This window comes from Abramis brama (genome assembly GCF_963993115.1).
Source record: "Abramis brama genome assembly, chromosome: 12".
In the NCBI taxonomy this organism is placed as follows: Eukaryota; Metazoa; Chordata; class Actinopteri; order Cypriniformes; family Leuciscidae; genus Abramis; species Abramis brama.
Window position 1 is genome coordinate 25888651 of NC_139974.1, and position 13442 is coordinate 25902092.

At 37.9% G+C, this 13442-nt stretch overlaps 1 protein-coding gene across 29 annotated transcripts in view; it reads right to left on the reverse strand.

Annotated features, from left to right (window-relative positions):
* Window positions 1–13442, reverse strand: part of rims2b (regulating synaptic membrane exocytosis 2b) — a 167831-nt gene that overhangs the window by 114900 nt on the left and 39489 nt on the right. For all 29 annotated transcript variants that reach the window (XM_084130401.1, XM_084130384.1, XM_084130402.1 and 26 more), the window contains one exon: window positions 7198–7373. In XM_084130401.1, the coding sequence (XP_083986527.1) occupies window positions 7198–7373 (176 nt within the window). The remainder of the gene's footprint in view (window positions 1–7197; window positions 7374–13442) is intronic.

The window sequence follows — 13442 nt, forward strand, 5'->3', positions numbered from 1 at the left end:
GTGAAATGATTTTTGGGTGACAGATAAAATATCTTAAAGGTGAACTAAGTAAACAAAGATAACCTCTGAATAAACCACCACAAAAATAGCTAAAAATTCTGATTTATTAATAACAGAAAAATAAATTAATAGAAATTCAAACAGATACATGTATCATCATTCCCTCCCCATCTAAACCTATCATCTAGTAAAAAAGAAGATAGTCATAAAGTCAACATTAACTCAATACTGACCCTATTTACTTTCCTAAAAAAAAATTATTAATCAATGTATGCTACTCCAAAGAACAATAATACTTGCCATGATCATTTTTTTATCAAAATGTAATAACACTTTTACTCAATGGCTGAAATCACTAATGCCTCTTATTTTTCAACCCCTCCTCTCCAACTATCTGTCAGAGACCACTTTGCACAATCCAGTCAGTTCCTGGAGGATAAAATCTAGTCCCTCCCTATATTTTCACTCAGAAATGTCACATTACTTAAATAAAATTATAATGCTTGAAGTAAAAATATGATGCCTTCAACACATCCAAACTGTGCATAGCCATACAATTTTAAGCACTAGTGCAAACACTCAAGATTAGCCTAAATAATATTTGTGTTAATTTGACGTTGCATGTTGCTGCAATGTAATTCTTTTTCATTTTCTTCAGACTTTATAAGCAGATGACACATGCACATGACAAAGTGTTACTTTAACAAGATGGTCCTGTGAACACAAGACACTTGTGAAAGGCGCTCATGGTTAAACCCGCCTACGAAACCATGACTCTGTGCTGTAGTCTGTATTTTGTGAATGAGAATATGCTGTTTGTATTATGATACAATCCATATTCAGTGTTTCAGGTATGCCATAACATTGCATAATAAATCATGACTTTACTGAATGACTCACTAGGACATTTATGTTATTGTGCTTGAGTTATAAATAGCTCAAGGCTCCTCATAGTCTAAATTAGCGTAATAAAGAAAGTCTCAAACCTGCTCCAACAAAGAATCAGCAAAAAAAGCAATATATCTCTCACTATAGATCTATATAGAAATTTACAGAAGGAGGCATTTAGATGCTAATTTTCCCTATAACCATCTAACCAATTTATGAAAGGGACAAAAGTAAAACCTGACAATGTCCCAATGTCCTAAATCCAAGATGCTACGATCCCAGCTGGGATTTGCATGTGAAAGTGGTAAAATAAACAGAACGGTTTAAAAAATATATAAATGCAAAGTGCACTGGCAAAAACATTCCATCACTCCTTTACTATGCATTAGTGCTCATGTTACATACACTTTTTTACATTTATGTTATCTAAGTGATTATTTACTTAGAATATTATGAAATATGACTGAATAAAATTGGCTACATTAAGCTACATTAAGTCATTTTTAAAAGTCAGATCAGGTAGAAACAGCTAGTTAGGGTAATAACTGCATGTTTTTTTTTTTGTTTGTTTTTTTTTTTACTTTTTCACAGTGCATTGAGTAGTCTAATAATACTAAATCAATTGCAAGTATTTCCTGGCACAACTTGTAAATATACTTGTTAGTAGGTGCATTATTATTATTATTGTAATTTAATTAATTGCATTTACATGCAGTGATTAACGGGCACTGTAATAAAGAGTGTTCCCATATTATCTTATGCACGGAGGCGCAGTTACCGTTATAAAACACCCATGCGAATTTTAAGCGATAAACAGCAGCGTAAGTTCAAAACCCACGGGATTCTTCAGCATGTTAATCTATAGATGGATGTCCTGGTGCTGTATTTCTGTATTCGTTTAGCTCTTGTGTGATGATCGGTGAGCGGGTATCGATCGCCTCACCTGCCGTTCCGCGCCTGTCCCAACAGCTCTGGCTTCGAGATGTTCTGGGGTGGCTTAAAATGCGATAGAAACGAGCTACAGAACTGTCGCAATGTCCCAAATTGCATTTTCACCTGCCCCCTCCTCCCTATCCGAACCCAGTAGTCTTTCACTTGAGGAAACAACAACAGCACACCCACAACCCCGCGACCGCTACATCCGACGCGCTGCCGTGTCGATCAAGTCCCATATTTTCCCGGAGATCTGATGGATGTGCGCTTCATGCTCCAGTCCTGAGGTGCTGCGGCTGCTGGGAGCGGGGGATGGATTCTTTCTGACGGCGTGCCAGAGAGAGAGAAAAACAGCGCTGCATTTTTACCGGCTGGAATATCTGGAGCTGCGTCCATGCGCCACCGTCTCGCCTCGGAGAATCAGACGAACTGGAGCAGCACAGACTCTCTCTCACACATCATTCCTGACTCTCTCTCTCACACATCATTCTTGACGCGCTCGCACTGGCTGCTCGTTTCTGTAAGAGATGCGCAAACGGGAGAGTGAACACGGCGTTCTGATACAGTGAGCTCTCGGGAGAAGTACAGAGAGTGAGAGGCAAAAACAAGTGAGCATTTTTAGACATATTTTAGTGCATATGATAGCCTACCCTAATATGCTGTCTAAGCAGTCAGCTTACTAGGTTTTCAGACACAGCCACTGCTGGAGTCTGTTTCAGCAGACGCTCAAAGCACTGGAGCAGCGCGCGCTCTACAGTGCACGAGTGATAGGCCTATAGCTATGCAACTTGTTTTATATCGTATCTCGTATATTATTTCGTATTTTATCTTTTACCTCATCGATGCCCGTTAAAGGTCACTTTCTAAGAAGTGATTGGCCATTTAAAGAGGATTGGCAACCTGAGGGCGTTTCGTAGGCTACTTGGCGAATCGAATCTCCTTTAGCGTTCTGAGACGTCACGTGAGTATATTTTATTTTCCTTTCTAATGTTTTTCGGTGCTGCTGAAATCTTTAACCACATTTTACAGGACATTTTCTCTAACATTGTCATTAATTTCTCTATCTCCCTGTCATTATCATTATAAGAGCTATCATCATCGCTAAAATCATTAGTCACCAAAATGGACAATTCTTGGTTTATTTAAAGAAATATTGCAGTTTTAGTATAAATGATCAGTGACTTTTTTTAAATTCATGTGCTTTTGTAATCTTTAAAGGGGTCCTTGATTTGATTTCACTTTTTTAACTTTAGTTAGTGTGTAATGTTGCTGTTTGAGCATAAACAACATGGTTCTTAAACTCTTGTTCTAGAAAATGAAGAACAAAGAAATGTGCATCAGGTGTACTTTGTATTTTTATGTTTTTAATTAATTTATGAAGCCACTGCCAACACATCGTTACATGTTGCATTGTTATATTATAATACTATCATATTCTGTGTTGGCGATTAGCTAACTGAGCTGTTAATAGAAAAGCCTGACAATATCAAAGCTAAATACCTTTACGTATTGTGTATTCCGCCATGTTTATCACTGACACGCCCCCAACTCGTAAAGATCGGAGCTTAGAGAAAATCCCGAGCTCCCCACTGGTATTTACGACATTGTGGTGGCGTTCAAGTGCGTTCAACTCATAAATACGATCTATACGAGATGACTTGAACGCACCAAGAGTGGGTGAGGCCATGTTTGACTGCTTTAGAGAAGAGGAAGAGCTGTTGTCGCTGTTTTTTTACACCCCGGAAAAAAGTTTGTCCTAAAGCTGATGAACTTAGAGAGGTAAAAATTTATTTCACACTGTTCCTGAACATTCTAACCTCAACGTTTGTCTGTGCTCTGCAAATTTTACGGAGAAATGCAGTAAAATGCAGGCTATAAGCACAAAGCCATTCCCATTTGTCAGAACAATCTGTTGTTTATGGATTACAACTTGTAAGTATGTCTTATTATTTGTAGTTGTGTTTTCCATTAACAGTTCCAATTATAAGCTTTACGTAGTTGCTATGATAGATGTAAACGAAGAGCAAAGCTTTGCCTCCGCTAGCCTGCTAACTAACAGTATTGATATAGTGTTTACTTTAGCTTTTTTAAGTTCTTGCTTTTGTAAGACTGTTCACCGCCCCTTAGGAAAATTATATGATTTTGTGATCGATTACTGTTTGTATCACCATAGTTTTCTGACAAATATGATTAAACGGTGATTAACATCGTATCTATTACAAAATTGCACACAAAAAAAATATACCACTCTGAAACATCCTGTGAAATCCATGCTTGCAAAGTCTGTGCTTGAAATCCGTTCAGCACAATCCTCTTGTTCGTTAACATTGTCAGGGTCTGAATCAGGCTCATAATGGTTTGAAATTGATGCCATTGTTAATATTTATATCTGAGTAGAGCTTGCGGTTATGAAGAGGCACGATATTTCCCGAACACACGCCAAAGCATGCCAATCACAACACATTGGGCCAGCTAACCAATCACAGCACATTTTGTATTTTGGAAGGAGGGGCTTCATCGAAAACGAAGCATTCAACCAGACTGGGGAGAGAGGAGCTGTAATAATGTAAAATTTGTGAATAATGCACTTTTTGAACAATAGAGCATGAAAACATGTTGTACACCCCAAAAACAAAATCAACACTGCGTAAAAGGGCATAATAGGACCGATTTAATCAAAATATCTTACCCTCCCTACGCAAAGACATCTCTTCGTGTTTCGTGGCGCGAGGGCGGGACAACTTGTCACCCACATGAGATCACAACATCCATCCAACCAGCTACAAGAATCTGAATAATATTTTTTTTGTTTAAAATAGAAATCACGATTCTTCCATGATTCTGAATAGACATCTAAACAAAATAACGTAATTTACAGTTCTGACAAGATTTTTTTATTTATTTGAATTTAGAAAAATCAGTTTGAGTGACTAATACAATGGCTCACTTAGACGTCAGTGTTTGTGCAGAGGTTGCACAGGCTTGCGCAGCGATAACTGATAATTGTTTGCACCTTGGAACCTATTTCTGGGAGTGCGTTCTCGAGCCACCAGGCACTGTTTTGTGCGGATGGGCAGCCGGAGCGCGTTTCTGTTAGAACAATGTCGTGCTAGCAGCCCCTAAGTTAATAACTAATGATCTTTGCAACGGAAGTGAATCAATCAATCAAAACTAACTTTAGCTGGACAATAACTTTATTCTAGAGCTGCTGTAAAGCCAAAACAATCTCTGTTACTGTAATTTCCTATTATCACTGTAAATCTGCTTTGAAACAATTCATATTGTTAAAAGCGCTATATAAATGAAGGTGACTTGACTTTCATTGCTGAATGAATCAGCGTTTCTGAATGAATCTCTTAAATTAACAACTCTATGTTGATCGCAACCGTAGACATCAGAGTTTACATCCGAACTATAAACCTTTATCCCAGTACTTCTGTAATAATTTGAATTATTGTAACACAGAAATTATATTGTGTAGTTGAAAATAGGGATGCACCGAAATGAAAATTCTGGGCTGAAACGGAAACCGAAAATCCTGTATGCACTTGGCAATTCAGGTCTAATTCACGATGGTCAAAATCTAATTCCGCCCTTAATCTTTCTTGTTCAAGAAGTCGTTTAACTCAGATACACAATGGGGAAGAAAAGTCTAATTGCAACTTCCGTTGCATGCAGACAAGGGATCATCACTCAAGCATCACAGTACTCTAGTACTTGACAAAAATAGTAGTTTAGTACTCTAGAAAGTGACAAAAATTATGAAAAAAAAACAGTCATTGGCATTTTAAAGGCCCGTTCACGCCAAGAACGATATTAGAGTCCACACTAGTGCAAAATAAAGTTCTGTTTATTATAAGCATGCGCTGTAGTTTTGTCATGCTTGCCTTGAGCTCTTTAAAGCAGGATGGATTCTGATTAGCTGTCAATGTTTTTTATCAATCGTCAGCGGGAAAAAATCATTCTGAAAGTGATTCCAATGATATAGTTTCTCTGTGACGTTATTGTTTATTGATGTGGTGTGGACTTCCCTATTCTCATAGAATTAGAATTATTATTAAAACTGTGTAGTTATTATCCTTGCTGTGAACAAGCCTTTATTGTTAGCATTTTTTTTTTCTGGTTGGTTGAAACTGGACAGCAATGGGAGGGATGGTCAATGAAACAGCGGAAGAAATCTATCTGACACATATGTACAAACAATTAGGCTGTAAAATAGTTCATTCAGAACTTCCTCCAACTCCGCCCTGAGTCTCACTCCAACTACTCTAGTATAGGCTGAATAATTTGTTGAAAATTTTGAGCAGTCAAAATGATTACAATCATTACCATTATCTATCTGAGCTCAATGTGTGCAAGTCCATCTGATGGTGATGTGGCCTGTGTAGTCAGTGCACTTTCCTCATTAGGTCCTGGACCACTTACAGACCCTTAATGATCTGCTGGAAAGAGTCTGACGGGATCGCTAGTCCACTTTTCGAGTCAGACCAGAGCTGATGGTATTGCTGCGTGCGTGTAGCTTAGTAGTGAAATATCTGTTCTAGTCATGAAGGCTGTAAGCACTGTTACTATGCAAGTGTAAGGCGGGTGCCAGCAAGTCTGGGCTACCCCTCGAGAAAACAAAAGGCTCTCATGAGAATTAACATTTGAACTCTCTCTTCCATATGTAACAGCAACATCCGAGACGCAGCACACAGTGCAGCTCACACCTCACTTTTACAGTCTCATCATCTCCCCCTGCTCCCCCTCTTCTCCTCCACACTTAAAGCTCACTAAAAACCTATGCAATGTTAACAAGAAGTGTGTACAAAAAGTAAATATACATGTTTGGTATCATTTAAAGTGTCTCAGAGCGCCTGGTAAAATGGTCTCATTCTCCCAGCCATAATGAAAAGCTAAAACATAGCACAACCCTTATCACATTTCAGCCCGTTCTCATCCCAAGGCGTCATAGTACTGGATGAGAATGCGTTGCACATTTGTATGTTTGAATTTTACAGATGCTCCTAAAGATCTCAAACATTTACAGTTTCCTGTTTATTAATGCTGCTGTGTGATTCTTAATTACCGCACATAAAATGTCCATACATTACAGGTATCAAATGCATGTCCTGAGAAAATAGCGAAGAAATCCTGAAACTGAAAAAAAAATCATATCCTGGTTTGCTAATTTCTCTACAAGACAAAATTACAATTACAAAAACGGTTTTCTGTCCTATGAATTATCAATAATAAAAACACTTCACTTAAGTAATGTCCACTCCAAAAAACCTTTAACAAAGCTTCCTCATTGAGACAAAACCTTCTGACAGCATCAGTCCCGTACATTTTACATTGTCCGAGGCCAAGCAATGTGCAGTAATATAAACTTCTCACCTGTCTGAGGGGACCCCTGAACCGTTTCTGAGAGGGTCCTGGTTTGCTCCTGCTGGGCCTCCCCTTACTTTGGCTTGGGACCCTGATCTGGACCCCTCAGGACCGCTGTAGAACCATGCTCCCGACTTGGTGAGGATTTCTTGTTGTTTTCGGCACAGGTTGCATACCCACATTACCTACATGGAAGATGACAAATTAAGATTAAGGGGTGAAGGGTTACAAATTTAAGAATCTATTTCAAATATGCTTCTGTACATAACATCATGGTAAAGAATCTTTTAAGGTTAAGATCTCAGCAAAGTTGCAATTTCTGTTCTCTCCTTATTGTCAGACTGATGGGATTAGCACACGAATGATTCACTGAGAATCTCACCTTTTGTTCTGCAAATGGCTTTCGGACCCAAATGGCTCTTGGAGCCTTATGCTGATTGAATTAGGATGGGCCAGACCCTCAGTCTAGGTTGTTACCTTAACCTGTATACTTAATTTGCATGCTTTGTTCAGAATCTCCACCTCTATGTAATCCCTCCCCCTTGGAATGTATATAACTACAATGCATACTGTATTAGAGTTAGATCATGTTGGAAGTTCTACAGCAACGTACAGCGGAGTTCTCAATAAAGAATAACTTCCGTTGAACGCGATCCCAACTGTCTCCTGGTCTCTGCTTCGATGAAAGAAAACTTTACAACAGGGGGAAAAAAACTCAGTAAGAACATAATAACAAACGAACCAAGATGTCCAGCTTTTATGGAGTTATTGTGTTCTTCTAACTATTCCTTTTTTATCATACAGATCAGTAGCGGCTCCTGACTGTAAATTTAGGTAGGGCAGATTCTGGGTCTCAGTGCTAGTTTATGATAAACATTTTGTGAGCTTTATATTCTAATCGCTGAACACATGCAGAACACTTTTGGCAGAGTTTGCGTTATTCAGCCTGAGGGTGGCGCACTAATGTTGACAGGCTTTAAAGGGGTGGTTGATTATGATTTCACTTTTTTAACTTTAGTTAGTGTGTAATGTTGCTGTTTGAGCATAAACAACATCTGCAAAGTTACGATGCTCGAAGTTCAAAGCAAAGGGAGATATTGGGCCCTATTTTAACGATCTGAAACGCAAGTGTCAAGCGCAAAGCGCAAGTAACTTTGTGGGCGGGTCTTGGGCGCTGTTGCTATTTTCCCGGCGGGATAAATGACTCTTGCGCCAGGCGCAAATCTAAAATGGGTTGGTCTGAAGTAGCTTCATTATTCATAGGTGTGGTTTGGGCGTAACGTGAAATAAACTAATCAGAGCGTCATCTCACATTCCCTTTAAGAGCAGACGCGCTTTTTCCATAGCGGATTGCTATTGTAACGGCGGATTTGCCAGGCGCGCGCCAGGAGCGGTTCACAGCCGAGGAGAGCAACGCTCTCGTCACGGCCGTAAAAGAGAGAAGTTACATTGAAATGGAGAAACCCACCCAAATTAACTTCGGTTAAACAGGCGTATGATAATTTGGGTAAATGTGTAAGCTAGATGTATGCTTTTATAATAAATTGTCTATCTATCTATCTATCTATCTATCTATCTATCTATCTATCTATCTATCTATCTGTCTATCGTAATAATGTATGATTTGCAAAAATTAAAACTGCTGCTTCTGTGTAGATGAGAGAATCAAAGTGTATGCGTGCTGTGCACACGACACGCTACATTGATTATGGCCAAGCATGCGCCCTTAAAATAGCATATGAATAACATGCACCACTGACTTTAAACTATTTTTTCCTGGTTAGTGGCGCAATTGTTTTCTAAACCTGCAAAATAGCATGAAGGAACGTTTGCGCCGGAACACGCCTCCTTTTTTGCGCTGAACTGCCCAGGGAGCGCAAGTTCATTCCCTAGTTTAGCGACGTGCTTCTGTGAAGGGAAAAGCGTGCTTTGCGCGGGTGCAAAATAGGAATGATACATGCGTCGGTGTACAAAGTCAGTTGCGCTGGGTGCAAGACAGGGCCCATTGTCTTTTACAGAAATAGCTTTTTGAGGACTACAATAAATGGCTGGTAGGGACTACAATGAGCTTCTTCAGGGGTTAGTGACATCACACTAACCCTAAAATTTACATAAACCCCGTCCCCAGGAATGCGATTTATAGATTATTATGACAGAATATGCTAATAAATGACTAGAAGATAGTTAACTACACATAAGCTACATAAATTCATCAACTAACCATTCAGAAATGTGCTGTTGCATTTTACATGTTGTCACTTCTTCTGGAGTCTCTCCATCTTTGTCCGACTCCGGTTTGAACATAATAAAAGGCTAAACGTTTTTGAAATTTTCAGTGCATGTCTGCGTGAGGTAATTGGAGCTGCTAACACACACAGCTCTTGAAGCTCCACCCTCTTTGCCGGAAGCAGCAGCTCATTTGAATTTAAAGGGACACACAAAAACGGTGCGTTTTTGCTAACCCTCAAAAAGTGACAATTTTAACATGCTATAAAAATATCTGAGGGTATTCTGAGCTAAAACTTCACATACACACTCTGGGAACATCAGATACTTATTTTACATCTTGTGAAAAGGGCATTATAGGACCCCTTTAAGTACACACGAATGCTATCTTAGAATTGCCCTAATGTAGTATTTATTGCTTCAGAATGTTGTTTTAGAATATTACTAGTTGTGGATGAATTCCAGTGGGGAAAATAATGTCATCATGTCTATTCTTAGAACAAACATAACAGAATTACATAAAGTCTATTCACATGAGCATGTTTATACTAAATGATTTATACTTTCATTAATTTGATTTGCTCCTCCACATAGGAAGAACAGACATGCCAACTAGTTCCTGACCTGATGCAGACTAATATACACATAGCTAAAGTGGACTGATATTGTCTTGGTCCGGAGTGAGGTTTATGTAATGTAATGTGAAAATAAATTTGCCCCAATTGCTTTCAATTAGAGCACACTGCAGTTCCATTTTTCACCACAGATTTACAGTGGGGAAAATTGTGGGGCACTATGGAGCTGGGGAGGGCCCAGGCACTCACTGCCCTGCTTAAGGCCCCGATATACTCAAGGCGAAGTTCTTTTTCATTCTTCGTTTAGGGGTAAAACGAAGTTCGAAATATGTGAGCAGCGATATACTGTTAACAAACATCTGATGCCACCCACACCAATGAGAGCAATGTTTAGATGAATATGTAAATGTGTGCTGCACGCTTTCCTCTCAATAAAATAAACACAACAAAACTGAGAAAACAGCAAGCATTATTTTAATAAAGCATAAGAAAAGCATCTGATCATAGCAGCGTCAATATGTTTGGACGATCTCTGCATTTCGGTACACTCTCAGTAAAAAAGGTACAAAAACTGTCACTATGGCGGTACCTTTTCAAAAGGTACACCTTTGTACCTAAAGAGTGCATGTTATTCCCTCAAAGGTACATATTGGTACGTACCAAAAGTGTACATATTAGTACCTAAATGGTACATATTAGAACCCTTTTGAAGGGTACTTTTCCAGTGACAGCTTTTGTACCTTTTTTCGAGGGTGTAAATACAAATGACTATGGTAAAGTCACATCACATTTATTTTTATAGCACTTTATACAATAGATTGCTTAAAATCAAGCAGCTTTACCGTATTAAACATAACAAGTAATAAAAACTCAGTGAGTGTTTTAGCGCAATTTTCTGACGTCATGGGATCACAACACTAAGAGATAGTAAATCTTTTTATTGTTTTTTTTTTTTTTTTTTTTTTTTTTTGTGTGCGTTCCCGAGATTAGACCTTCCTTAACATAATGCCGAAAACCCGAAGTCTCTAGGTGGTCTGGTTGAGGAGGAGATAGAAGTGCAAGATTGGTGCGCACAGACAGAACAGAAATCATGAGTTAACAATTGCAATTTTGTCCGTTGGAAAATTGCGCTAAAAAACAGTGTCAGTGTCTCGTTTCATCAGAAGCATAACTTCATTTTCTACTATACAGCAGCTCTCCAGTATGTTTATGTTTTAACTCGAGGGTCACGTCTGACCTCCATGGATTGAACAGGAGAAATGAAGCCGAAAAGATTTCCACGTGATAGAAGGCAGAGGCACCGTGCACACCTACAGTACCTATTATGTACAGTAATTGCCAGGGACCAATGGTAGTACAAAGGTTTTTACCAGCTGAAGCAAACTTTTACGGAAAGTTCGCTTTGGCAAGCTGTTTCGAACTTCCAAAACAAACTCTAAAAGAAGTTAGTTTTGGCCTGATTTTGTTCGAAATGATATATCCTCCTGCTCTCTTTACGACATAAAATAGTCTAGAAAAGCCAAAAGATATTTGTTGCAGAATGCTGAACACAAGTACAATTAATTATTGATTCAGTTTATAAAGAGGTCTATGTTTTGGATGAATATGTTGGTGCCCTTACAGACTTAGAGGACCTTGGCTACACTGTAAACCCCTATACCATCTGTCAATCAATATGTATATAGTCATTGAAGTGGTAAGTAGATGATCACAGTATCTTCTACTACTAATAAAACATTCATCCATCTATTCAAAGCTTGTCCTAGTGTTGTGGGTAAGCAGGAGCCAATTAATAGCCTATAGAATAAATAACATAGAATAAAATGTATTTACTACAGTAAGGGTACCCGTGTGAAAAGGAAGTGAGCTTAATTGTACAGAATGTTCACTTGTAGTATATGTCAAACCTTAAAAGTATATTTAAAAAAAAAAAAAAAAACTGTACTTGCAGATAATAAAATAATAATGAAAAATAAAAGGCCACTAAGAGAGTACACTTTCATGACTATGATCCTTAATGACTATAATTCTTTGTAATAATGTCAAATTAGAAGTTTTGCTTTAAAGTACATTTTAAATCATTGTTTTTTTATATTATTTTGATTTTAATATTTGAATATAATCACATTCACTTTCACTTACGTATATATACTATATTAAAGTATATTATTTCCGTAATATGTACTCTTTTTTTTAATAGTATGCTACAGTGTACTTATTTTTCACATAATTCGAAGGGTATTTGTTGCACACTGTGCAAACTAAACCACTAAATAAATTAATCAATAAATAAGAAACTGAAAATGCCGAAAACATAAAACTACAGTTATGCTAATAAAGAATCTTTATTTTTAAGAGTGTATGGTAAATGTTTGCAAGATTGTGATTGTAAGATTGATAGACTCATATACTCATAACACATAAACTGCACACTCATACAGACTGAAGTCAGACAGTGAGATAGTGAGGGCGAGTAAATCAATGACTACCATTAGAGCTGCTGCTAGAGGAGAGTGGTCACCTGTCTTTGCTGAGTCACCAGTGAGAGAGACAGTCAAAGAAAGGGAGAGAGTGTGAGAGAGACAGTCCAAAAGGGAGAAAATGAGTTTGTGTGTGAATGGAATGGGCCCAGAAAATAGAACAAGAGGGCCATTAGTGACAGCCAAGTAATAAGGACATATTGCCTGAACTGCTTTCAAATGGACTGTGGACATTAAAGTGCTCAATGCAAATGTTGCTACATGAGAAATGCATTACCGCAGAGGCTACACAAATTTCTGCATTTAGAGAAACAAAGAAACCAGTGGCTGACACAAGACTTGCAGTATAAAGCATTGCGGACAACGTTTTACTTTCTTTTTTTTTTAAATAACTATTGATTTAAAGTTGATTATAAGTATAGAATTTTTTTTTTTTTTTTAAGCTTATTATAACCAGATGTATACGAATTAGTTTACAAGTACAGAGACTATACGTCATTCAAAATACTTGGGAGAGGACAGTCAAGGATCATGATGCAAGGAAATGCACTGTTTTGCATATGATCATTATTATTTTTTAATAAAGATGAAAAAACGCAGACTGATCATTGACAAAAAAGTTGAGTGTGATAATGAAGTGAATTTATTTTCTGTACCTGTTGCACTCAATTTCTCAGGGGGGGAAACAGATAATTCACTTTTTTGACCGATAGAAGGGCATGCTGTGTATGGGGTAAGTTGTCACAATGGGAACCTGCATTTAAACAGGCTGTTCAGCTTAATTTAAATCGTAAAACAGGTATAGAAAAGATCAACCTATAAACATATTAAATGATTTGTATTGGCCAACATTTACTGTAGGTTAATTAATACATTGCAAAGAACACAGTTTAAGCTCTCAGTTAAATCTACCGTTGACTCAAGTCTGAATGTATGTTCACTTGTTTACTCAACAGCGCAAGCATAGGCTACA